This window comes from Capsicum annuum, chromosome 2 (assembly GCF_002878395.1).
Source record: "Capsicum annuum cultivar UCD-10X-F1 chromosome 2, UCD10Xv1.1, whole genome shotgun sequence".
Taxonomy (NCBI): Eukaryota; Viridiplantae; Streptophyta; class Magnoliopsida; order Solanales; family Solanaceae; genus Capsicum; species Capsicum annuum.
The window spans coordinates 139,809,995-139,837,885 of NC_061112.1; the positions used below are offsets into that span (position 1 = coordinate 139,809,995).

Genomic DNA, 27,891 nt, shown 5'->3' on the forward strand with positions numbered 1-27,891 from the left:
GAAAATTTGAATTCAATCTGAAATTATAAAATTTAAAATTTTAAAGATAATTTATAGATAACTTATTTTCTAACGTACTTTTTACTTTTAAATTCAACTCTAATTTTTTTTAATTCTTATAAAAACAATTTTAGGTGTATGTCAACTAGATCGTAACAAGTAGTAAACTTGTTGGTTGAATCAAAGAAGTTGGTTATCCCATAAAGTTACATGATGTTTAAGTTGATAACATCTACTATTTGAATTGTGGAATATGAATTGTATTTTATAATTATTTTGTAAGAAAAATATATTCAAATATGAATATTATTTCAAGAAATTTTTTCACAAATTATAATCAAACACAACTCATATAGTTTCATCTAAACTCTTTAAAGTCTTCAATTTTGAAAATCAATATATATATATATATATATATATATATATATATATATATATATATAATATTAGTTCATCCTATGTGGCATGCCTAAGAATCAAGAAAAACTATTTATCTTTTTTTTGATTTTTTTAGATTTTTTCTTCATTTTTTTCATTTATCAATCAATTTGTTTAATAATCAAAATAGATGGATCAATTACTACTCCTATATTTATTTATATCCTTTAATATAAAAGCTTAATGTTTTTTATTTCCATTACTCTCATGATCTTTGATGATCATAACTCCTTTTATGATATCATTTCATATTTCATATGTTGTCCTATAAATAGAAGCATTATAAGTCCTCTTCCCCATCAACAAAATTAACAATATTTCATTCACTATATATTTTTTGAACTTACATATATTCTTTTCAAAAAAATCATTTGTGTATCTTCTAAAATATCCTTCTTATTATTTTCTTTTGGGTATGTTGTTTTTTCTTCTTCTTCTTCATGTATTATTCTTTTGATATTTTAATTGATTTGATTTACACTAAATTTGATGTTATTATTATCCTATATTATTTGTAACTTCTAAGCAAGAACATGTATGATTTAAATCTATTTTCTTACAATTCTTATTCATAATGTATTAACTTTTGTAATGTATTATTTTTTATAGGGATAAGAAGAAGATCAAATAGTGAACGGATGAAATGAAGATGAAGTGATGACTATGTGAAGATTTGAGGAGTAGGACATAAGAATCACTTGACATGAATGCCATTTACAACAACAACAATCCAGTATATTCCCACAAAATGGTGTCTTGACATGAATGTCATTTGTAGAATATATATATATGTTTTATCTGAATAGTTCAAATTACTACACACAATTTGTTCACTTTGTTTGTCGTTATACTAAAAATAAACATAAATGAGAAACATAGATAAAATAATGTAACACTTTTTTTTGATATTTTTCTCATTTCTTTCAATTAATTTATTTTACAAAATCATGTCCTTAATTCATACATTACAACAACAACAACAACAACAACAAACTCAGTATATTCCTACCTAGTGGGGTTTGGGGAGGGTAAAATGTACGCAGTCCATACCACTATCTCCGGTGACCTTAATTCATACATTCAATTACAAAAATTATAATTTTAAATATTAGTAATGTCCATAGCTCTCAGACCGTTCATATTCATAACCTTCAATTAGTTAATGTATAAGAAGACAAATTATCTTTTTCTCTTTTTGTTTCTATTTTTAATTATTTTTATCTTTCTCTATAATTTATGTGATTGATTTCTATTAAATTAAATCTATAGATAATAACGAAGAAATATAGAAAAGGTGATGTAGCACTTTTCCAGAACCTACATTTTTATTTATTTCTTTTCTCATTTTTTGACAAGTTCTTCTTCATTTATCTATTTATTTTATTTTTCATAATTCAAAATTTAATTATTCAATTAATCAATTTTCGCCTCCCACTATGATTATCTTATTTATTAGAGATTTTAATATGTATTCATGTATTCTACCGCCTTCAATCTTTAATCTTAATTAATTACTACTGTGTAGTAATAATGTTCTAAAAAATAGGAGATAACAAGACAAACTATTCTCTATATATATCTCACACTAAAGAATTATGCATGCATGAATAAATCATTTTAGTTGTTGTAGTTGCACTCTTTCAACAAAATTCGTTTTCATTATGTAGTTCTGTCTCCTTCTCCTTTTCATGTATCTTTGATTCTTTGTTTTTAATTTAAAATTTTAATATATATTTGAAAGTTTCAAATGATAACAACACAAGAGCACAATCTCGAAAAAAGTTTACAACGAAGATAAGTTATGGCGATAGATTTCAAATCTGTGATGACTTTTGGTTGGTATTTAGACTTAAAAACATTACTCTAAGTTATCATATAGAGCTTAAAAAAAAAGGTTCATGGTGAAATTTAATTCCATGAATGATTGTCTTTACTAATAAAGAACCGTGCCTTGCAAATTGGATAAATTTTTATAACTTATTTTAAATTTTGCTTTTGTTATCTTACAGTTTCATAAAAATATTTTTTTGTCAGTGTGTGCCAAAGAATAAAACTAACATCCCACTATTTTAATTTTTATCATTAAAAATATTATATCATAAATTTAATAAGTTAATTTATAATCGCGCGAAGCACGATCAAATTCACTAATTAAAAATAAAGTAAAAAATATTTGATTTCTGCAATCAAATGCCTAGTTTCTTTTAGATTATTAATTTCAAATCCAACTTACTCTTATTATTAATTGGAAAGCGTCACAACAAATAAAAATGATTTAGGGGTCGTTTGGTAGAATGTATAAGATTAATGCAAAATATAATGTATTAATAATGTTTGCATTAATAATGCTTGTATTAGTTATGAATATATTATTTCTCATACATTGTTTGGTTTAATGTATAAGAAATAATACATCTTACATAATTTCTATAAAAGAAATGTTTGTTTACAAAAATATCCTTCTCTGATTTTATACACTTTTTTGCAATAATTTTTTTTTTTTTTTGCCATCTCAAATATAATTAGTATTATTGAACTAGAATATAGAGGTTTCGGATTAATTGCAAACCTTCATCTTTGCGCATGAAATATTATGCCAACAGATTAACATAGTCGAAACAAAAAAAAATATAAGGCGTAAAATTAAGAAATAGTCTCAATTTTTTAAAATTTTTTTAAAGACCCTCGAAGTAAAGCAAAAATATGTTACAATTATTTAAATTAATTATTAATTGTTGTATATTAAAATGGTGGGAAAAAAATTATGAAATGTTTTGAAAAAATTTACTATTGTAAATTAAAATAGCGGGAAAAGGAATGGTGAAATATTTTGAGAGGAAAATTGAGGGGTATTAAGGTCATTTAATAAATTAATGCATGTATTAAAAACTTTGCATTACTAATACATAAAAAATAGATGGTATTAGCAATACACAATAGAGTGTATAACTAATACCTGCATTAATTATACATTGATTAAAAATTATACCAAATAAGATATTTTTAATATATATTAATTAATACATACCTTATTTTTGTTAATACACTCTACCAAACGACCCCTAAACGAGTAAAAGGATCATACGATAGGGCAATATTTTCCACATCCACACGTAACCACATTTCCAAGAATGGTTTGAAAAACTTGCAGCAAATTGAATCTGCATTACCGTGCAATGCAATAAACTAACAAGAGTACAAAAGTATTGACAATTTTTCTCGAGAGGGTGAAACTGACAGCATCGCGACTGCCAATTTTTGCCATTAACAACACAAGTTTCCTCATTAGTGCTGAATCGCAGTCATCAAATCCAAAAAGCGCAGTTGATCTTCACTACTCCGTAGCGCCAGATATTTCAATCTACTAATCTAAAAACAAAAAAGAACAAACTATTTACGTCCAAGTGTCAATTTTTAAAAGCCAAATGTACACCAATTACCAGTCCAGATCAAAAACCCCAATTCTAAAATGCAGAGAAAGGTGACACAGATCCATCTCTACACTCTCACAAACCCTAGCGTTCGACATGGCGAAGCATTCTTCTGTGGCTATGGCTCTGTTTCGGAAACGCTGGTTGATTGTAGTAGCGCTCCTTGTTATGGTTTCAGTTACCACTGCCATTGCTTTTATTGTCCGAGCGAGCCTGGAGTCCTCTTGTGATTGTCGCTTATATATGAAAAATCAGAAGCAGTACAACTCTGCTCCCGAATCCGTTAAACAGATTGGGGTACCTGTCACTCAGAGCCCACTCAGTTTCATGAAGTCTAAGCTTGTGCTTCTTGTCTCCCATGAGCTTTCCCTTTCTGGTATCTTTACTTTTTGATTTGACTAAATTTCGGTTTTACTTACATATCGTCTACTATATGTTTTGGTTTGGGTCCTCAATGTTGCTTATGGAGCATTGTAGAGTGAAATGTTGCTAGTCTAGCTGGGCTGGAGAGTGTTATTTAACTGTATTAGTGAATCACTAGTGTTACTGTTGATCCTATTATTGTGTGTGTGTGTGTGTGTGTGCTTGTTTTTTGTATAGTGAGATCTGAAAACCTCTTATTTGTTCCATGTGTATCTAAGGTTGGATCTGCCATTTTGTTAGGCAATTCGTTCATTCAGATCGGTTCCTACCAACTTGCAGCTGGTTAGGAACTTAGAAATTTTGGATGCTTAAAGTGTACTTGTATCATTACCTCCTCTATAATTGTGTCCGTGGAAAGGAGATATAGTTGGTATCTTTCCTGACGGGTGGAAACAACCTTCGGGGATTACCTGTTTACCATCTTGTTTTTATAATTATATAACACCATCTTGGTTGGGTATCAATGAATACTTTGATTTATGAAAAGAAGTAAAGAGAGGGCCATATCATGGAAACAAATACTTTTAATCATTGTGATTGTTCTTTCTTTTAATGTAGGTGGACCTCTGTTGTTGATGGAGCTAGCATTTTTGCTGAGAGGTGTTGGTGCTGAAGTCTGTTGGATCACAAATCAAAGGCCATCTGAAACAAATAACGTCGTATACAGTTTGGAACACAAAATGCTACACCGAGGAGTTCAGGTTGTACTTAGCAATAATTCTTCCAGTTTGAGTTATTATACCTTTCCATATTTGCATAATCTTTTCTTTCCATCATCTGAATGTTTATTTTGCTCATTTATTATTGTATTTCTTGGCAGTCATTCACCAATTTTTTTGCGAAAGACTAAATCTGTCTCCACCATTGGCTCGTCTTTTTTCTTTTTCTGCTATTTTCCTGTTATATATTCTATTTTTCGCTACTTATCTGATGCAACATTCTAATAAATGAGTAAGAAGTCTCCACTAGGATACTTGTACTCAAACCAATAAGTCAATGGTCTCTTTTTCTGTTCTAGAATCTTTTTATGACACTTTTTAACCAAGCATTCTTTCAGAGTAACCTCCCTTTTCTTTAGAAAAATAAAAACTGTTGTATTTTAATTTTTTTTATAGTTACTGTTCTGAATGCTTTGACGTGCTTTCTATAGTATTTTTCCATGGCCCCTTCACTGTCGTTATTTCTTTTTCCGAGCTGTTTTGAACTATTTTTCCTTGAGCTAAGGGTCTATCAGAAGCAACCTCTCTACCTCCAAGGCAGGGGTAAGGTCTGTGTACACTCTACCCTCCCAGATCCCACTTTGTGGGATTACATTTGGTATGATGTTGTTGTTATGTGATAATATTCCTCATAAGCAATAAAGGTATTTTCTGTGGGGTTGTCTGCAATTCACTTATTCTGTTTCAGCAGCCTTAGGCAATTAATAGCTGGTATATTTTCAGTGGTGTGCACATCTAGTCACTGAGATCTCGAAATTTATACCTCTACATTGTGAAACTTATAATTTAGTAGGAAAGATTTAAATGGTTGTGCTTATGAGTGCATGTCTACTTTCAGGTCGTCTCTGCTAAGGGCCAGGAGGCAATAGATACTGCTTTAAAGGCTGACTTGGTTGTTTTAAACACTGCCGTTGCTGGGAAATGGTTGGATGCTGTTCTTAAGGAACATGTTCCTCATGTCCTCCCCAAAGTTTTGTGGTGGATCCATGAAATGCGCGGTCATTACTTTAGTCTAGATTATGTGAAGCACCTTCCATATGTTGCTGGTGCAATGATTGATTCACATGTAACAGCTGAATACTGGAAGAATAGGACACAGGAACGGCTAAGGTACCTTTATAAGTTCTGTAATATTGATATTAAGTTGGTGAGGGATCTCCTTCCAGTGGTCTTTTGAGTGTCATGCATATTTAGTTAGACTCAAATCACATCTTGACCATCATTTGGTTTTGAGGCCATAATGTTCTGTTTAATGTTTATAAACACTAATATGAATTTACATGATAAATTGAGTTAGATGAAAGCTTTTCTTTTTCCTTTTTGATCATTTAAGTTGAGTAACAATGTCAGATTACTCTCTCAAGCTGCCATCATTTCGCACTGGTATACATCTATTTTTGATTTTCCTTTCCTGTTGACTTATACAGTCACCGGATGATATGATAGGGGGAGGAAAAGGAATGATAACAGGAGTACTTTAAATTGAACGACATTAGACTTATGCGGGACAAAAGTTAAAGTGTGTGTGCATTCTTGCAGATAGATCTACTTCTCCTCCCTTCTTAAAAATGAGACGAGATGGGATATAAAACATTTAGCTAACCTATTGGGAGCTGCTGTAGTTATTCAAAGTTTACTGACTGTATTACCAGAGAAGAAGTTAAACAATCTCGCTGAATTATGTCATGTAACAAAATTAAAAATGGCCTTCATATGTCTACCCAACATTTTACCTGTGGTCTTTTATTAATGGAAATTGTATTCTCAGCACATAAAAAATTGGTAAATGAACAGTCTGTAACCTATTCTCAATTTCTCTCTACCTTTTCCTCTCCCATCCCCCTCTTTCTGGGATAGGTTAGTTTGTACATCATACAAATCCAACTGATAAAAGTAAATCTTCTACTATGGATGTTTGGATCAGATTGCTTCTCATTTAAGTCACACCTTCGAAAGCTCTGTTATTTCTCTCTCTCTCTCTCTCTCTCCCCAAACTACTCACAATAAAGCAAGTGGAGCCACATTCAAAGCCCTTTGTCTTCTCCTCCTTCTCCGCTCTTCCAACTGAATATCAACTTTTTCACAGTTTTTGGCGTTGCCTATGGAGTGTCAAACCACCTAAACATATGCCACCATAAACTCATGGTTAGCCCGCAATGTAGAAGAAGATGGTCCACGTCCTCGTGCCCACATGTAGCACCATCTAACACATACAACCTTCCACTTTCCAACCCACCTAAACATATCCCACCATAACCTCATGGTTAGCCCGTAATGTAGAGGATGGTCCACGTCCTTGCGCCCACATGTAGCACCAACTGCACATACAACCTTCCGCTTTCTAAGATTTTCTGCTGCCAAAATCACCCCTATAGTAATTAGCCAAGTGAAAAATTAGGCCTTCCTCGGCATCCTTGGATTCCATATTGCCTTACATGGAAAACCCAACTCTTCCCTTTCCTTAACAGAAATTGTAGTGTAACATATACTGAAAGTACCTGATATAATTGTGGTGGTGCTTGGTATGTTCCTTTGAAAATTCTTAATGCCTATTTATAAGTGAGGTAATCTTATTTTTCATTATTCCATTCTCGTTTATAGGCATTGTGAAACCTTTCTCAATTGTTATTTATATTCTGTAGGATCAAAATGCCAAAAACCCATGTTGTTCATCTTGGCAACAGCAATGAGCTAATGGAAATTGCTGAAGATAGTGCGGCAAAAAGGATTTTGAGGGAACATGTTCGTGAATCTCTTGGAGTTCGAAACGAAGATATACTATTTGCCCTCATAAATAGTAAGCCTTTTTATGATACTATTATGCATTACAGTCTATCATGCTTCAGTTCCTGATAAAATTGTTTTCTTGAATACGTGTTTGGATGGATTCTTCTTGATTTATTTTTCTAAATTTATCCTATCACTACGGGGGGGGGGGGGGGGGGTTGACGCCGGTTAGTGCTTTGGAGATAAGGGAAAAGGTGGCGGGATTAGGGGCGTGGGAGTGCAGGGGGACGTGAATACTATGTGGGATAAGGCTGTCAGCTGCATCATAGAGACTGCTATAGAAGTGGTGGGTGTTTCGAGGGGTCGGGCAGGACGTCATAAGGGGGACTGGTGGTGGAATGAAGAAGTTAAGAAGAAAGTAGAGTTTAAGAAGGATGCGTATGTTAAGTTGATGGAGAGTAAAGATGAAGAAGAGAAGCGAGTGAATAGGGAGGTCTACTAAGTAGCAAGGAAGGAGGCTAAGTTAGCAGTTACGGCTGCTAAGTCGGTAGCGTTCGAGAGCTTGTATGCGGGGTTAGAGGAGAAAGGCGGGGAAAAGAGGTTGTATAGGCTTGCTAAGGCTAGGGAGCGGAAGAGTCGTGACCTCGATCAAGTGAAGTGCATCAAGGGAGAGGATGACAGTGTTTTGGTGGAGGATGTTCACATTAAGAAGAGATGGTAGGAATACTTTCATAAACTTTTGAACGAGGAGGGGGACAAAGGCATTGAGTTAGGAGAGCTGGCGGTTGAGGAGGTTAGAGAGGCTATTTGTAGGATGCGGAGGGGTAGGGCGACATGGCCTGACGAGATTCCGGTGGATTTTTTGAAGTATGCTGGTAAGGCAGGTTTAAGGTGGTTGACTATTTTGTTTAAAGGTATTTTCAAAACTGCGAAAATTCCTGAGGCTTGGAGATGGAGTACGTTGATTCCGCTGTATAAAAACAAGGGTGACATTTAGAGTTGCAACAACTATAGGGGTATTAAGCTGTTGAGTCACACTATGAAGATTTGGGAGAGAGTGGTTGAGCGGAGGTTGAGGAGGGTCATGTCCGTTTCAGAGAATCAATTTGGATTTATGCCTGGTCGTTCGACGACAGAGGCAATCCACCTGGTGAGGAGATTGGTGGAGCAGTATAGAGAAAGGAAGAGGGATTTGCATATGGTGTTCATCGACCTGGAAAAGACATATGATAAAGTCCCGAGAGAGGTTCTTTGGAGATGCTTGGAGGTGAGAGGGGTTCCGGTGGTGTAGAGCTATTAAGGACATGTACGATGGAGGGAAGACCCGTGTGAGGACGGCGGGAGGAGACTCAGAGCATTTTCCGGTGGAGAAGGGTTGCACCAAGGATCGACTCTTAGTCCATTCTTATTTGCGTTGGTGATGGACATGTTGACGCGAAGCATTCAAGGCGAGGTGCCTTGGTGTATGTTATTTGCGGATGATGTAGTGCTAATTGATGAGACGAGGGGGGTGTAAATGACAAATTGGAGGTTTGGAGGCAAACCCTTGAGTCCAAGGGGTTCAGGTTGAGTAGGTTCAAGACGAAGTATTTGGAATGCAAGTTTGGTGACTTGAGGCAGGAGGATGAAGTAGTGGTGAGGTTGGACTCCCAGGCTGTCTGTAAGATGGACAGTTTTAAGTATCTTGGGTCTACAATTCAGGGGAATGGTGAAATCGATGAAGATGTCTCTAAACGTATTGGAGCAGGTTGGATGAAGTGGAGGCTCACCTCGGGAGTGTTGTGTGATAAGAAGGTGCCCCTTAAGCTTAAAGACAGATTCTATAGAGTGGCAGTCCGGGCCGACCATGTTATATGGGGCGGAGTGTTGGCCAGTCAAGCACTCTCACATCCAAAAATTGAAGGTGGCGGAAATGAGAATGTTGCGTTGGATGTGTGGGCTTACTAGAGGGGACAGAGTTAGGAATTAGATTATCTGGGAGAAGGTGGGGTAGTTTCTGTAGATGACAAGATGTGGGCAGGAAGACTGAGGTGGTTCGGGCATGTGATGAGGAGGGGCGCGGATGCCCCAGTCCGGAGGTGTGAGAGACTAGCTATGGATGGTTTCAGGAGGAGTAGAGGTAGGCCGAAGAAATACTGGAGGGAGGTGATTAGACATGATATGGAGCAGTTCCAGCTGACTGAGGACATGACCGTAGATAGGAAGGTGTGGAGGTCACGAATAAGGATAGAAGGCTAATGGGAGTGTGTGGGTTGTAGCTTGCAGTCCGGGGTGTTATGGTGTAGCCGGGTTAGTAATCCGAGGCTTGTACATAGGTGTCCTTGGTTTGTGTGTGTATGGTACGACTAGGTGGAGGCCCTATGTCTTATGTCTTAGTCCCTATTTTCTTTTTTCGCGTCGCTCTTATTTTCGCATATTTCGTATTTATCTGATTTTCAATTTACTATTTCTTATTCCTGATTTTATTATGTCATCCATCCACTTGTTACTATCCTTTAGCTTGAGCCGGGTTTCTATCGGAAACAGCCTCTCTACTTCTTCGGAGGTAGCGGTATGGTCTGCGTACATCTTACCCTCCCCAGACCCCGCTTGGTGGGAATACACTGGGTTTGTTGTTGTTGTTGTTATCCTATCACTACGATTCACTTTATTCATCATCATGCTGTTCATCACTACTGTATGACTAGCGTTTGAAATAGTGGTAGCATATCTCGCTAACAGTCTCTTTTTAACTACAGTATGACCTGGACTTGCTATATTGCAGGTGTTACTCGTGGGAAGGGTCAAGACTTATTTTTGCGGTCATTTTATGAGAGCTTGCAGATTATTCAAGAACGGAAGTTACAGTTGCCATCAATTCATGCTGTTGTTGTAGGGAGTGACATGAGTAGCCACAGCAAATTTGAGATGGAGCTTAGGAACTTTGTTACATCAAAGAAGATCCAGAATTATGTTCATTTTGTCAATAAGACACTGACAGTTGCCCCATATCTTGCTGCAGTTGATATTCTTGTTCAGAATTCTCAGGTTTGTAGGCATGGGGTGAATGCTAGGTCACCTTTTTTTCTTCTTTTCTCTCTCTTGGGTTTGATAATTTTACTAATGGGCGTACTCCATATATTTGCTCCCTTCTATTTTAACTATGTAGGCTCGGGGTGAATGCTTTGGTCGGATTACTATTGAGGCCATGGCGTTTCAGCTGCCTGTGTTGGTAATAGCCATTTTCTCTCTCCATCTTGGCTTGTTGTAGGTTATTCTTTACATGCAGCAGTTTCTTTACAGAGATATTTCGTTAGATTGGAACAATTTACCCTTTCATCTTCTGGCCTTTTCGTTTCAGGGAACTGCAGCTGGTGGCACCCAAGAAATTGTAACAAATGGAACAACTGGTCTTCTACATCCCGTGGGGAAAGAAGGGATAATGCCTCTTGCGAAAAACATTGTTAAATTAGCTACTCAAGTTGAGAGAAGGCTTACAATGGGTAAAAAAGGGCATGAGAAGGTGAAAGAGACTTTTCTGGAGCGTCACATGGAAAAAAGAATTGCAGATGTTCTAGAGGACGTGTTGCAACATGCAAAAAGACACCAAATGACATGATATTTATTACTGTTGGCGATTAGCATTTAGCCTCTGTGCTCAGTTGGAGCTGCATTTGTATATGTGACGTGGAAATTTATAAGCTGTGAGTAGATGGTCAACAACAGGAAATGAAGTACCATAGAGAAATAGTTCAGTGTCCTCTTGCTTATATATTTCTGAGTGTAAAAAAGAAACGACCTTTTCATCCTTGATGCTGTCAATTTGGTGTCAAAAAAACTAGAATGCTGCTAATCTTTCACGCTAATTTTGCACTCCTTTTTGGTTATGAGCAGATTAGATTAGTAGATAGTTTGGGAGGAAATAGTATGATTTTATGGACGTGTAGGCCTTTTTTGGGTGCATGTCAATTAATGACATAGGAAGATCTCATAATCAGATTGTGCTCCTTCGCATCACGAGTTCCTTAAAGAACTGAGTAACCTAGGTTTGAATGTTGCAAAGTTTTGGTGAAAGGCTTGTATACCAAAATAAAATTTTGACCGATGAACCATCCACCGCTTTCTGCCGAGAGCTCTTTGAATCAAGCCGGATTATATTTGTGGGTTTGTCATATTCGTCACTTACTATGTAGTGATATGAATAGTAATTTTAATTTTAACACTAGGATCAAATTATTTATTTTGATGTAAATACTAAGTGCAAGAAAGAACTTATCCCTTTTTAAATTTTTTTTTTTTTCCTCCCAATGATGTTTTAGTCAATTTGAATACACCTCAATTGATTGACAAGATAGTCACAAGTTAGACGCCTGGAAACAGTACTGTCCAACAAGTTCGCACACATGCAATCTGTTCAAGCTTATATGACTTTTATATTCAGAGATATTCGAAAGTGTCCTTGACATCACTTTGTTCCAAGAACTTCCAGATTCATTATATAGTTCCTTTCAAATTTAATTGGAATCGGAACTTAGATACTCGTAGTATATAAGAGAAGTTAGCTCGCTGTCCATAGTCTTTCTGGTTTCATTTTGTATCAGCTGTAGACCTTAGCTTTGCATGTAATGGTTTCACTAGCTCGGAAGCTGATCGCATCCCGGAACCCTAGTCCAATAAGCTTAGAATCCCAAGAAGCTTTGCAGCCCTTCATCCCATTTTCCCGACTTCAAGAGACAAAGCTCTTAGAGTCCCATCTAGTTTCGCTTCTTGATAACTGTAGCAGCCTAATTCAGATCAAACAAGTACATGCTCACGTTATTCGCAAAGGTCTTGACCAATGCTGCTATGTTCTCGCTAAGCTATTACGTATGCTTACAAAAATCAACGTCCCAATGAACCCATATCCCCGTCTTGTGTTTCATCAAGTGGAGTACGGTAACCCTTTTTTGTGGACCGCTTTAATTCGGGGTTATTCAATTCAAGGACCATTGGAAGAGGCGGTCCATTTGTATAATGCCATGAGAAGGGAGGATATATCGCCTGTTTCTTTTACGTTGACTGCTTTGTTTAAGGGTTGTAGTGATGAACTCGAGTTGAATTTAGGTAGGCAGATTCATTGTCACGGGATAAAGCTTGGTGGGTTTTGTAAAGATATGTTTGTTCATAATACTTTGATTGATATGTATGTGAAGTGTGGTTGTTTGGATTGTGGTCGAAAGGTGTTTGATGAAATGTATGAGAGGGATGTGATTTCGTGGACTTCGTTAATTGTTGCGTATTCGAAGGCTGGAGACATGGCGGCAGCTGTTGAGCTGTTTGAGAGATTGCCTGTGAAAGATTTGGTTGCTTGGACTGCTATGGTGTCAGGTTGTGCACGGAATGGTAAACCAAGGGAGGCGTTGGAGTTCTTCCATAGGATGCAGTCTGCAGGTGTGGAGACTGATGAGTTGACATTGGTTGCGGTTATTTCAGCTTGTGCACAGTTGGGGGCTGCTAAATATGCAAATTGGGCTCGTGATGTGGCTGAGGGATATGGTTTTGGACCTGCCAATCATGTTATGGTGGGGTCTGCATTGATTGATATGTACTCCAAGTGTGGGAATGTGGAGGAAGCATACAAGGTTTTTGAGAAGATGAGGGAAAAGAATGTGTTCTCGTATAGTTCGATGATTGTTGGTTTTGCAATGCATGGATGTGCGAATGCTGCATTAGATTTGTTCGAAGAAATGGTGAAAACTGAGGTAAAGCCTAATAAGGTGACATTCATTGGTGTTCTTATGGCCTGTACTCATGCAGGTTTGGTGGAACGGGGTCGAGACCTGTTTGATAGAATGGAGAAACATTATGTCGTTGAACCATCAATAGAACACTATGCTTGCATGATTGATCTCCTTGGCAGGGCTGGGCAACTAGAAGAAGCTCTTGAGCTTATCAAAGCTATGCCAATGGAGCCTAATAGTGGTGCCTGGGGCGCCCTGCTAGGAGCTTGTCGGATTCATGGTAATCCTGAAATTGCAGAAGTTGCTGGTCACCGTTTATTTGAGCTTGAACCTGATAGCATTGGAAACTATGTCTTGCTTGGCAATACATACGCTTCAGCAGGAAGGTGGGAAGATGTTCTGGAGGTAAGAAAATTAATAAAACAAAAACTGCTGAGGAAAGACCCTTCACGCAGCTGGATTGAAGGCAAAGAGGGGGTGATTCACGAGTTCTATGCTGGTGATATGACCCACCCAAACTCGAAAGAGGTTAAGGAAGCACTTGAGGATCTTGTTGGTCGGCTTAAGTCATGTGGCTACGAGCCAAACTTAAGTTCCGTGCCTTATGATCTGAGTGAGGAACATAAAAGGCGAATACTTCTCACACATAGTGAGAAGCTGGCTTTGGCATATGGGCTGCTCATCACTGATACTGGGTCTGCCATCAGGATCATGAAAAATCTAAGAATCTGTGAAGATTGCCACTCATTTATGTGCGGTGCATCTCAAATCACTGGCAGGGAGATTATTGTCAGGGATAACAAGAGATTTCACCATTTCCGTAATGGTGTATGTTCTTGTGGTAACTTTTGGTAATTTATAGAACTTTCATTTCAGTCTATGCGAGTTTGAAGAATCCTTTTCTTTGGAAATGGCCATAACTTCGTCACAAGCCACGGTTATTCAAGATGGTTTGAATTGCTTTTTAAAATGAGGAAGTGGTATTCTTGTTGTTCAACTGAAGCATATGACTAACTCATTCACCGGAAAATCTGAGCTCCAGATTTGTGTATGATCCCAGATGCCAAGTTATATGACAGGTAATTATACTGCATATATATACAATTTTAAACATTCAATGACACTATATTTGTGTTCACCTGGTACATAGTTACAACTCTCTTGATAGAATCTCATTTTTTAATCAATACAGCTTTGCCAACTTTGAAACCTGATTCAAATACACTCACTGCATCATCCTTACAGCAATATGCCCTCTAGGACCGATCTCACTACAATATTTGGTTTGCGCGCTCTCAAATGCCTGACTGTTCTTATCTGCCATGTATACAGTTTTATGGAGCTCAACTGGCTAAGTGACTTCGTTCAGGTAATATTAGTAGAATTGGCAATGTAGTTCTAGTTTGCTGGATGTTTTGCAGAATTTTACCCTCTTGACCTCGAATGAGAATTTGATGTATTTCATTTCATATCTCGGAGATGTAGGTTTAAGTGGGGGGAATCGAGGTCCTATAGTATGTAGTGAAAATAAATTGATTGTTCTCACCGATCGATAGACAGCACATAGCAGGTTACTTCTAAGCTCAAACCATTTAAAACTCAATCGCTTCTTTTTTCTTGATATATCTGGTTTAAATTAAGTTATATTGCCAACAAATCAGCATGAGCATCTTTGGGTTATTGGAGAATCACAACTTTGGTAGATTTGGCATATTGCAGGCATTTTGCTTACTACAACTTGATGGCCAAAGTTCAGCGGGAAGATCGATTTCTTATTTCTTTAGATAGAATTTCCGAGTCTGCGCTGAGTTACGTGCTTGTTGCATCAAAAGACTGGAAAAGGCAATTCCGAAGTTCGTACCTCCACGGGGGTTCAGAAGATCAGACTCCATTTAACTCTCGGACTGCAAGTTTTTATTTCAATATCAGTTTGTCTAGCTGATGAAATATTCGATCAACTTTCATGGTACTCATGTTTAATTTTCCAGCCATTTGGTTGGCTAGCTCCGACCATCACCGAGTAGGTTGGATCTTCAAACTGGAATTTTATGTGGGTGTACACATGAGCAACCATGAGAAGATTGGATCTTGAAATTGGGATTCTCTGCATGAATCAACTATGTTGGCGGAGCATATCCTAGTCCACTAGGGAAGGCTGCTCTGAGCAGGCAACGCAGGAAACAGGGGTATTTTGATCTCGTTATAAAACAAGTTTCAGGCATCTTTTGGCTGGCTGGAATTTGAAGCAATTTCATACTTGAAAGGCCGAGCATTCAGCTGAACCTTTCGGTATTACTTACACTTATTTGTGTATCTAGTTTTAACTCTTGCAATCTTTAAGTTCCTTGGTAAAAGGAGGTGATGTTAATCTTCAAAAGGCATCATTATAACAGTACCTACTTAATGTTGTTCCCTCTCACATGTTCCTCATCTGGTTTTACCCTACATCAGGGGGAGATGACAAACTAATACTGTCCAATGATATGTTATGTCGTGAACCCGGTTCGTCATCCACATGATCCAATCCTCGTTGATTTAAGTCGGATTCTCAGGCAAGAAAGCAGATGTTGGCCAATAAACTTAAATACATTCATAACGAGGTACATGATACAACGTACTTAAAAAGACTTGCTAGCTACCTGTGTGATTATCCTTCCACTAGCACTCGGGAGGGAGCTAGCATGGCTTTATTATTCACATTATAAACGCCCGCTTCAAGACACAGCAAGGACGAACTAGAAACGACCACTAATACGGTACTTAACCAACATTTTACAAATGTATGTTTAAAACGATTTATTCTTTTGCCACAGCTTCAATTTCTAGTGGTGGCCAGTGCCATGATGGCCTGGAAGCTTCTCCTTAATCTTCTCCATAAACCCTTTTTTCTCATGAGAGCCTTCCATGCCATAACCAGTAGTCGTAGTAGTTGCAGTTGAATGGGCTTGGTCATCCCTGTGACCTCCTGGCAATTTCTCCTTAACCTTGTCCTTTATCCCTTTCTTCTTCCTTCTACCACCGTGTCCATCATCCTCCTGCAAAGCCACACACGTTAAACATCATTAAGAGTCGAATAAATACACATAGATAAAAAGACAAATTTATGTAAGTTGAAATACTAGTATCGAAGATGCTACATACAGAGCTGCTGGAGCTAGAGCTGCCAGAACGGTGAAGCATGCCACCGAGAGTGCCATGCTGCCTTTGCTCCCCACCATGTACGCCAGTAGTGTGGCCAGCAGCCTGAGTTCCATAAGCACCAATAGTTCCATAGTCTCCCATGGTCCCTCCAGTACGATGGACTGGGTTTCCATATTCGTCAGTTTGGCGTATGGGATTGCCATATTCGTCTGTCTGCACCTGCCCTGCAGTACTATGTCGGATGGGGTTGCCGTATTCGTCCGTCTGCACCTGTCCTGCACTATATTGGTTCTCGTAGTGCGACATTATTCTTTCTGAACTAAGAACTGACCGTACTACACAATTATATTTATCCTATCGATCTGTTGAGAGTATTAATTCGAGTGTAAATGTTATAAATTTTGAGAGCGAAAAGGGGATATATATAGTGTTGGAAAAACATAGCAAAGATGAGGTTGTAGAAGAAATGTAGGTGCGTGCATGCATGGCAGCAGAGCATCACAGGTGTTAGTGATTGAAAGAGTCGACATGAACGTGGCAGCATCACAGACTGACAGGTTTTTTACTCGCTCGGCTTAATTGAGATAAAGATTGGGTCAATTTCTGCTCCTCGACGCAGTGGACTAATACGTAGGCTGGAAGCTAAAGACACTGCAGATACTTCCAAAGTTAATACATATATGGGGGATCGATCTTCCTCTTCTTTTCAATTGAAACCTTCATTTATATATTAATTCATCAAGTACGTGATATATGTCCAAAGAATCATTCACTATTTAGATTGGAAAATGTTCTTTTCCAAGAAAATTTGTGCAACAAAGAAATGGTAACCTTAGCCAAGTTAGGAGCAATAACATTTCGTATAACTTTTAGGAATATGTGAAAACACAAGATAGACATGAAGACATGTTTCAAATATCTTCACAAAAGTGATCGATCTTCACATTCTTCTTCCGATATATATATGACTCGTTTCACATTAGAGATATAGAGTTTTCTTTATCCATTTTGTATCGCTTTTCCACAGTTTTTCTGGTTGCAAAGCTTCGACATTTATGTACTTCCCAATCAGAGGTGGACCTAAGTAGGGGTGCACGTGCACCCGCTAGCCTTGAGAAAAATTCTGTATATATAGGTTGTATATGTGTACATATACCAGTGAATTTAACTAAATATATATTGTGCACCTTCAAAGACAACTGATTGTAATGGTGTAGTGGTTGAACTTGTAGCATAGAATGTTTTTTTTGGGTGGAGGACTTGGGTTCGAAACCCACCCAACTACAATTGTCTTATTGCTCCTTTTTCCAAGTACAATTTGCTATTGTTGCTCTCTCCCTCCGACAACATTGACACACACATTATTTATGTATTTTAAATTTTATTCCAAAAATATAAAGCTCTTCTCCAATTTCAAAAGGTAAATTCCCCCTATCGTATACTATACAATGTTTATTTTATTTTTATTTTTTAATCATTGATTTATTTTCTATTTAAAAATTAGCAATTTAAAGTTTGAAATAGGTTTAAATCCCACGTTTTCTCTTAGCAACCATTTAGCAAATAAATATCTCAGATTTTCTATTTTTTAAAAACTCTCAATTATTGTTGAAAATAAAAAAGTGCATTGAATTCAAGTACGATGAATAACACTCTTTTGTCATATTAAACTAAATTAATGATATTTAATAATATTAAATTTTCAAAGAACTATATATCGAGTTTTGGCACTATCAATTATTATATTTAAATATAAAGGTGCACCCATCAAGCTCAAATTCTGAGTTCGCCTCTATTCCCAACAAACTGAATCGTCAATACATGATCATGAAGCAAATCATGTCTTATATGTGTACCAGTGAATCACACCAGACCATTCATTTGCAATCGATTGTAAGGCCTGTCCTAGCAAATAAAGTTCATCGAAGCTTCCATTAGTGTGAGTAACACCTAAGCAAAAAATGATCTTCAGCGGTAATTAATTAACGACATAATTTAATTATCGCTAAATACATATTTTTAGGTATTTACTTGTGACAATTATATTTTATCACTTTTTGTAAATGCTCCTTATAAAGTTTATAGTGATATTACATCCAATGACAATTAACTAATGTCGGTAACTTTAATACTCTTTATTAAAGTGCATATTATTACCGCTAAAAGCTGTTTTTGTTGTAATGTCATTGGTATCTTTATAAAGCTCATACATGCAAATTAAAATCTTTTGGTGCAAAGAAGTAAAAATTTATGGCATCATGTCCATCTTGAAAGAACCCAAATTTTGAAGAAGGCAATATGAAACCAATAAAGCATGTATCAGGTAGCTAACTAATAGGGAAATATGCATATTTATCAAGTTCATTAGAAACATAAGAAATGACATTTTCAATTTTAATACATATAAAAACACTCCAATAGTTTCATTCTGGGAGAGGAAATGTTCTTGCAGGTGAGAATAACTCATTGGGCTAAAATGTTAGGAATGTGAGACTTGAATTGGCACTTTCAATTAAAAAGGACAAACAAGTTGTTCAATTAAGTGAAAGTCCTCCAAGTTTTTTAAATTGGGTGGGAGGGACAAAAGTTTTTGAGTTTTTTTTTTTAAGTTTTTCCGTTCCAACAACTTGTCCCAGTTGTAGAACAACTTTGGTAGTTGTTAGACAACTAGGTGCAGTTATCGAACAACTTCGCGCAGTTATTGAACAACTTCTTGGGCCACTTATCCCTTTTTTTAATTGGAAACTTGGAAGTCCCGTTTGGCTTATTTTTCTCACTTGAATTTACAGGGCCATAATGAGATAAACATTCTTCTCAGAGTTGCACTTTTGTGTTAGGGTTGCTGGATTGGGCCTGTTAGTACTCTTGAAATTTTGGGTCCCATGAAAAAAGAAATAAGGGAGTGATGATTTTTCAATCTTTTCTACTAGATAATCTAGTATCCTTATGCATGAAGATAATCAATTCGGTCGTTGTAGTCAGACTCTATTATGGATTTCTGACCACATTCTCCATAGGGCCCTCTTATCTCTTCCTTCTCCGACCCATGATATACAAATGGTGGTTCGGTTTTGAGTTAATTAGGGATATCATGGGCCATATATAAATGGCCCAGATGTCTGACCAGTGTTTTGATCCTTAATTTTCCCTTATAATTTGGACAATTCTTTCAAGTAATGATCAAAATGTGTTCCTAGTCATTTGAACATTAACCCTTTTGTTTTTTTGTTTTCAAAAAATTGGTTCGACATGATCCAAATTAGAACATTACCATGATGATATGTAACCCAAATATTGCCTTCTCGCTTCTCCAGTTGATGGGACCTAATTGGAATTTCACATGTGAAATATGAAACTTTATAATAATGACTATTTTTCAATTACAGAATTAAAAGACTAGCTCGCACATTATTACCAAAGTATCTGTCTTCCTAAAGTTCCATCCTTTAAAGGAGTAGGAGTTAAAATTCTTCACCGTTTGATGTATATATGGAACGTATGAATTATAGATTGGGAGAGTAAGACTCGGGTCAGGTAATGGGCATAAAACGGACCTTATCGGCCCATGTTAAATAATAAGGATTTGTAGCCCAAGGTCCAAATAAATAAGACGGGAGAAATAATTGGGGAAAAACACATCACTACAGTACTTAAAAAATATTTGCATCATAATATTATATAGCAGCATAAGCTACTAATTTAAGGATTGAGCTATTCCCCATTTTCCCCAAGTTTCAATTTGGATAGACACATGACATGATTTAAGATGAATAATTAAGATTTAAGTAATAAATATTTTATATATTTACTTTTAAAATTTTTAGTAATTCTACAATTATAACTATAAAATTATTTTATTCATAAATATATATTTGAAAAATTCTCTCTTTTTTCTTTTCTAACCATGATTTAACTAGAAAAGAAACTACTCCATGATAAAAAAACATCCTATGGTTAAAAAAATTAATAGATACACACTTATCATTTAAAGAACTTTATTATTTCTCCCTTTTCCAAATTTCTTAACTCTTATAATCTTTCCTCTTCGTCCAAAAAAACAAAACTATAAGAAAAATTGAGAAAGTCAAAATCATGATATGACAATTAAAAAAATTCTCATAAATATAAATCTCTAAGTAGTAAATTATTATTAATAATATGAGCATTATCGATATTATAATAAAAATAATCAATTAGCATAATTAAAGAAACTTGGTTATCAAAAATATTTAAGTATGACTATTTATACTCAGCTAATTTTAAAGAAAAAATATCTAGGGGTTAAAATGAAATCAAAAAAATAACTTAAAAGAAGTTGAAAAATAAACAGTATGAAAATATAACACAATGTAGAAATAGTTTTTTTTTTTTTTTTTATAAAAAAGTACACTTGTGATTAAATAATTCTATAATCTATAACTACAATAATTGTTGAATTACTAAAATTTTAAAAGCAAATAAAGTAAAATATTTATTATTCATATCACAATTAGAATCTTAATTTTAAATCAAGAAATTTTAACCATGTCATGTGTCTCATTTAACTAGAAACTTGAAGAAAATAAAGACGGTAGAAATAGAGCGGTGCCGAATCCTAATTTAAGTAGTCATAAGAACCATCTCTAGTAGTGATTAATATGGATAATCGAACTTCCGTTCTTTGTTGAACACCACGTTGCCTTGTCTAAAAGGAAAGAAAATCATTACAAAAACAAGAAACGATTAAAAAAGAAAAAACGTACAATAATTGCCTTATCCACAAATATTCTATGAAATAGCAGGCAGCATATTACAAGAGATCCATTTAGCCCATCTTGTCTCTCCAAATATTTAAGCTACTTCTAAATTATAAAAAGGTTGCATATCAAAAAACAAATAGAAAAATCAGATAAATTGAAAAAGAGCAGCAATATTTCTAACTCTACTAGAGCATGAAACTTAAAAAAGATATATAGCACAATTTAAACTTAACATTATTTCCAAAACATCATTAAAGATGGGACCACAACACATTAACATGATGGACATGGGCATCACTGCTTTCCAGGCATGGAAGCAAAATCCCTTATACACCACAGTAGACGCACTTTCCTTGAGAATTACAGAAAAGGACCGGGCATGGCCGCCGATATACACCATGGCGTGAGCACACTGCCCTTAAACACACAACATTGGAAATAACTCACATCACACTTACTACTAATCAGTGCATGAAATAAAATCAGGCACTAATTTTTAGACACTTATTCATAAGCTGAAAATGAAAACAAAGGATGATCAACATATTGTTCAATGCATCCCAGGGATCTTGTCCTTGATTTTGTCCATCATTCCCTTCTTCTCTCCAGCTTCTTCAGTAGTACCATAAGTAGTAGTAGTAGTTGTTTGCCCATGTTGACCATATTCAGTGCCTTCCTGTTGGCCATGTCCTCCTGGCATCTTCTCCATTATCTTCTCCTTTATGCCCTTCTTTCTCCTCCCACCTTGTCCATCATCCTCCGACTGAAAATTTAACACAAACACGCATATATTAATATCAAATACTGGAGAAAAGAAAAAATAAATATCCTCAATTCATTTATATGACGTGTCTTATATGTTCCATAAATAATGATATTGTGAACATATGGCACGACATATTTAAGCGTACAAGAAATAGAAGGAATAAGAGTAAACTTACAGAGCTAGAGCTGTCGGATCGACGAAGCTGCTGTTGTCCCTCATGGTGACCAGTACCCATACCCATGCCCGTACCAGTGCCGTGAGTTCCACCAGTGCCCATACCCATTCCAGTGCCAGTACCTCCACCCATGGCCCCCATTCCACCAGTGTCTCCCATACCACCAGTGGCACCCATGCCCCCCATACCAGTACCTTGGTGAGTTCCATAGCCTCCAGTTCCCATGCCCCCAGTTTCTTGGACGCGGTTTCCATATTCATCAGTCTGGCGCATTTGGTCTTGGTCACCGTATTGTGCCATCTCCTTTCTCTCTCTGATCAACACTCAAAAACACTTACAAACAGGGACAAAAAAAAAAGGAACCACTGTTTTTCACTTGTATTTTGCTATTGCAATCACAAGAAGTAATTAAGTTTGGTTTTGTGATGGTAAAGAGCTGCATGGAGTAGGGATTTATATAGGCAAAGGAGAAGTAAGAAAAGGCTAACTCGGGGCATAACAGGTGGTAAGTGACAAATGGAATTGAGGATTTTCGGGTAAGAATGGTAAAGCGTGGCAGCAGAAAATTGGAGACAAGTGTGAAAGTGTCGGCTGGAAACATGAATTAAAGATTGGATAAGAAGATATTTAGCTGAAATAAAGAACAGTGGAACTTACGGAAGTGGAAAAAAGACACTCGAGTGACATCTAAGAGCATAGAGTGGAAGCCAAGTGTTTTGACTGGTCATAATTCATAAAGATACATGGTGGATGGTTTTTATTTAACCGGAAAAAAAGAAGAAAGTAAAGTAAATCGACACTTTGCTGCATTACAAGGACTGCAATATCCAAGGAAGATTCATTTTGTACGTAGCAACGACGTGCAACTTTATAGCCGTAAACGTGGCATAGTAAGAGAGGCAGCAGCTATGACTCATAGTTCTTTCTAGTGATTTTTTTGTAATAACTGAAAATAAGGATAAGCTTCACTTTCCTTTGGGCCCTTTACGATAAGAATGTACAGTTTGGACGGTTTGCTGGATTAAACTATGGTTAGCAGATAAGAAACGTGAGTTTTCAGAAAATTTTATCTAATGATAACTTAATAGAATTAAAACTATCACTATATAAAATTTTTAACTTGTGATATATAACAATTTATTATTTCCTTCTAGTTACAAATCTATATAATTCAGCATTATAGAATTTAGTGAATTTCTTATATATTATTTGTGCATTAACTTAAACTCTTCACAAATTAAATCGACAATTTGTGAAATATTCTCAAATCCTTATTTGAGCCATTGGGCTCGATAATATTCTTATTGGAATGTCAATCCAACAATACGATCAAGAGAATTGGGTCTCCAGCTCAAATGCTCAATGGGCTTTTAAGAGCACAGAAACCCTAATATTGGCTGTTATCCCCTGATACCCACAAGTAATACTAGTAATGTTTTCTCAAATCAGACTCAGGCCCTCTTCTGGTGCTTGATGGACTATTGGACTCCATATATTTGCAATAAGTATAGCGTTACTTCCTTTTCTTTTCCCATTATATTTGCATCAAGCCCAACATATATCCCTCTATATGGGGGAAATAAAAATGGTGTAACATAATGTATGTGCATCCAATTCATTTAACTTGGTCTACTTTCTATAATTTGGGCGTTTTCGCATTGTGCGGTGAAGGCGTGCTCGAAGAAAAATCGAGATGATAGGATCGTTTCTAAGTTTTGATTATTCAAAATCAAATACCGAAATATTGATTACAAGAGTGCTACTACTCTTGAGATAGAAGAAGAATTATCAACATACAGAAAATTTCAAAACTTAAAAAGTGAACTATCCAGATAAATCAATATACCAAACACTTTGCAATATGGTGATTGCCTTTTTTTTTTTCCTTTTTTATGTTATTCAGAGATTACGTTTTCCCTTCTCCCATCGCTTTTTTTTTTTGGGTCTTGAGGAGTGTGTCTTTTTTATCAGTTTAATTAAGCAATAACACCTTGCTTACTTACAAATCAAATTTAACATCTAAAAATGATTTCAAGCACTTAATGTGTAGAAAAAGTTGGAACAAAGTTTGAAAAATTTACTTGATGTATAAAAAAAGAAGCTTCTCTTCTAAGCTAAAATAAAGTAACCTTCTATTAACCTTCTATTCTAAGTTGACCCATGTTCTTGTTTGCTACTGAAAATGTTTATTTTGGCCCAAATGTTTATTTTGTCTAACAAATGAAGCTTTCTTGTTTGGATCGAATGACGCTCTTCCTTTATTCTCAACACTCCCCCTCAAGATGGAGGGGATCGAAGTGAGTCCCATCTTGGCAAGAAGATGGTGGTGCGATGGTCCAAAAAAGGACTTTGTGAATATGTCGGCAAGTTGATCCTTTGAAGGGAGATAGTGAAGAGAAATGAGCCCGAAAAGAAATTGTTGCCGAACGAAATGACAATCTAGCTCCACAAGTTTTGTGCGTTCGTAGAATACGGAATTTCTAGCGATATGAATCGCTGCTTGACTGTCAAAACGAACGGGTATCGACAAAGCCATTGGAACTGATACATCAGATAGTAAGCGAGTTAACCAAGTGAGCTCTGCAACTAATCGTCTCATCGATCGATATTCCGCTTCAGCTAATGAAAGAGACACAGATGATTGCTTCTTAGATTTTCAAGAAATGGGAGAACCTTCCATGGAGATGAAAAACCCACTGATCGATAGACGAGAATCTGGGCAAGACGCCCAATCCGCATCGCAAAATGCATTGAGGGAGAAAGATGGAGACGCGGATAAAAATATTCCTTGACAAGAATATCCTTTCAGGTAACGCAGAACCCTTAAAGCTGATGTGAAATGTATATCGCAAGGAGTTCGCATATATTGACTTAATGTTAATACTGCATAGCATAGATCCGGCCTGGTATGAGTTAAATAATTTAACTTGCCAATCAAATGCCTGTAAACAGAAGGATCTGACATGGGTGTTCCTGATGATTCAGAAAGTTCACAAGAAGGATCCATCAGAGATGATACAGGATGTAGATGAGAAATGTCAAACTCTTGAAGCAAATCAAAGGTATATTTTACTGATGATAATTCCATGGTCTTCCTTTAAAATTTCCATTCCTAGAAAGTAATGTAGAAGTCTTAGGTCTTTGATATTGAATTCAGAATGAAGAAACTGCTTTAGACACTCAATCTCTTTGGTGTCACTACCTGTAATGAGGATATCATCGGCGTAGAACGCCACAATAGATATCAAAGAACCACTCTTTTTAAAAAATAGGAAATAGTCGTTGAGAGAAGCACTGTAACCTTTGAAATTAAGAGCACCTGCAAGTTTGGCATACTATTGCCTAGAAGCTTGTCTCAAACTATAAAGCGATTTGTTGAGTTTGCGCACCAAATTAGGATCAGGATAAGACAAACCAGGTGAAAACTTCATATATACTTCTTCTTGCAAATCTCCTTGCAAGAAAGCATTTTTAACATCAAATTGAGAAATGTCCCAATGCTTTTTAGCAGCCACAGATAAAATGTATCTGATTGTAGTCATTTTGACTAAGGGGGAGAAGGTTTCATTGAAATTTACCCCTTCTTTTTGGATGTCCCCCTTTATGACCAGCCTAACTTTTAGCCTCTCAAGTGATCCATCTGCATGATTCTTTACCTTGTAAACCCATTTGCAAGGTAAAGTCTTCCTTCCAGGTGGAAGTGGAACCACATTCTAAGTGTGGTTGGACTGTTGCTAGTTCATCATCCATTGCACTGCACCAATATGGATTAGTAGATGCCTGGTGATAACTAGTTGGTTCTTTGATTTTAGATACTAATTCAAGAATGAGTTGATTTGATAAAGAGAGTCCAGCAAAAAAAATAGAATTAGGTGCAACAGATGATGCAAAATAAAACTCAGTGACTGGGCTAAAAAAGATATTATTACAGAAATAATCTTGTAAATGAACTGAAAGTACACCTTTATTAGTTCTGTATGATATCCTAAGAAGTGGTGTACTGGTTGTAGGTAGACTTTCTGGTGGAGAAGGTAGGGTTGATTGTGAATGTAAAGAATCTGAAGTTGGTAGTGTATCTGAAAGTGGAAAAGTATGGTTTGTGAAATTTGTGTTGAAAAGGAGTGTGTCATTAGTGAAAGAAATAGTTTCATGGTCTGGTACAGAAAAGATAGGTGGATGTGATATGAGATTCTTTATAAAGGGAAAAAGGTTCTCATAGAACTGGACATCTCTAGTGACAATTATTTTCTGTGTATTCAACTCTAAGAGTTTAAAACCCTTTTGATTAATGGGATAACCAAGAAAGACATAATCTTGTGCTCTGGATTCAAACTTCCCTCTCCCATGTGACAAAGTGCTAGCATAGCACAAACATCCAAAACACTTTAATAAACTATAATCAGGTGTCTTACCAAACAATCTATGATAGGGAATTTTTCCATGAAGGACTCTTGAAGGCATCCTGTTAATAAGAAAAGTAGCAGTGAGAATACACTCTCCCCAATATCTTATGGGAACCTGAGATTGAAATAAAAGAGCCCTTGCTGTTTCAAGCAAGTGCCTGTGCTTCCTCTCAACAACTCCATTTTGTTAAGGGGTAGCCACACAGGATGTTTGATGTACAATCCTTTGAGAGTTGAAATAATTAGTTTCAATCAAGCTCTTTCCCAACTCCAGGGCATTATCTAACCTTATTTTCTCCACCTTAACATTAAATTGTCTCTTTACCATATTAAAAAAACATTGCAATACAGAAAAGGCATCACTTTTGGTTCTCAACAGATAAGTCCAAGTCCCTCTACTATAATCATCCACTATAGTAAGGAAGTATCTATATCCATTGTAAGTATCTACCTTGTAGGGTCCCCAAGTATCAATATGAATAAGTTCAAATATAAAAGTTGTTGAAATTTAACTATTGTGGAAAGAAGGTCTAGATTGTCTAGTTTTGGGACAAATATCACAAAAACACTCAGAATTAGATGGAAAAGAAATGAAACTGACATTCTTCATTGATGAAAAAGGCAAATGCCCAATCTAATATGCCAAAGTCTTACATTAGAAGCTGCATTAGTACAAATGGGAAAGGAAACAGTACCATCTTTATTAGAAACTGAAACTGAAACTGAAGAACTACTAGGATTAGCAATAATCTTCCTACAAGTAGTCTTTTTGAAACTAGAGAATGACTTCTTGGCATTAGGTTTGAGTAGATAAAAACCTTCTTGTGCTTCACCAAAAACTTAAGGCCTTTTCATGGAAGGGCCTTACATCACACAGTTTGTCAGAGTGAAATACAAGGTGCAAGAAAACTATTTACACAATTTGTGAATAAACATAAGATTATACTTGAAACTAGGAAAATATAACACATTTTCTAGAATTAAATCAAAAAATATGGCTACTGTACCTATGTGAGTAACTGAAATGGTTTGATAATTAGGAAGATTGATAGTAAAAGAAAATTAAAGACAAGTTATGAAAGCAAAGGAAGATGAATTGAAACACATGTGTTCTGATGCACCTGAATCTATGATCCAGGTGCTAGAGTTTAGGACAGAAAAACATGAGCCAAGATGCTTAGAAATTGTACCAGCTATAGAATTAACATTGATGTCAATCCTTGAATTTGA

General features: G+C 36.1%; 4 protein-coding genes across 9 annotated transcripts; 2 read left to right on the forward strand and 2 right to left on the reverse strand.

Moving 5' to 3' along the window:
• Window positions 1-3,527: 3,527 nt before the first annotated feature.
• On the forward strand, window positions 3,528-11,604 carry LOC107860008. The gene is made up of 7 exons (XM_016705202.2): window positions 3,528-4,245; window positions 4,851-4,993; window positions 5,850-6,121; window positions 7,654-7,808; window positions 10,503-10,765; window positions 10,887-10,949; window positions 11,079-11,604. Exons 1-7 carry the CDS (start codon window positions 3,966-3,968, stop codon window positions 11,334-11,336), a joined length of 1,434 nt encoding a protein of 477 aa, XP_016560688.2. The 5' UTR covers window positions 3,528-3,965; the 3' UTR covers window positions 11,337-11,604.
• Window positions 11,605-11,750: 146 nt separating this feature from the next.
• On the forward strand, window positions 11,751-15,856 carry LOC107860010 (pentatricopeptide repeat-containing protein At5g44230). 6 transcript variants are annotated; one of them, XM_047407204.1, is made up of 4 exons: window positions 11,751-14,516; window positions 14,630-14,806; window positions 14,923-15,007; window positions 15,157-15,856. In XM_047407204.1, the coding sequence occupies exon 1, from the start codon at window positions 12,343-12,345 to the stop codon at window positions 14,290-14,292; it is 1,950 nt and encodes a 649-aa protein (XP_047263160.1). In that variant the 5' UTR covers window positions 11,751-12,342; the 3' UTR covers window positions 14,293-14,516; window positions 14,630-14,806; window positions 14,923-15,007; window positions 15,157-15,856. The 6 variants fall into 6 exon arrangements, with proteins under 6 accessions (XP_047263160.1, XP_047263165.1, XP_047263163.1 ...); XM_047407209.1 differs by having other exon boundaries at window positions 14,683-14,806; XM_047407207.1 differs by having other exon boundaries at window positions 14,770-14,806.
• A 148-nt stretch (window positions 15,857-16,004) lies between these two features.
• Window positions 16,005-16,980, reverse strand: LOC107860009 (late embryogenesis abundant protein). Its single transcript, XM_016705203.2, has 2 exons — window positions 16,579-16,980; window positions 16,005-16,472 (listed from the first exon to the last, which is right to left on the reverse strand). Exons 1-2 carry the CDS (start codon window positions 16,882-16,884, stop codon window positions 16,260-16,262), a joined length of 519 nt encoding a protein of 172 aa, XP_016560689.2. The 5' UTR covers window positions 16,885-16,980; the 3' UTR covers window positions 16,005-16,259.
• Window positions 16,981-21,530: 4,550 nt separating this feature from the next.
• Window positions 21,531-23,216, reverse strand: LOC107860006 (abscisic acid and environmental stress-inducible protein TAS14). The gene is made up of 2 exons (XM_016705201.2): window positions 22,259-23,216; window positions 21,531-22,080 (listed from the first exon to the last, which is right to left on the reverse strand). Exons 1-2 carry the CDS (start codon window positions 22,556-22,558, stop codon window positions 21,868-21,870), a joined length of 513 nt encoding a protein of 170 aa, XP_016560687.2. The 5' UTR covers window positions 22,559-23,216; the 3' UTR covers window positions 21,531-21,867.
• Window positions 23,217-27,891: the final 4,675 nt, after the last annotated feature.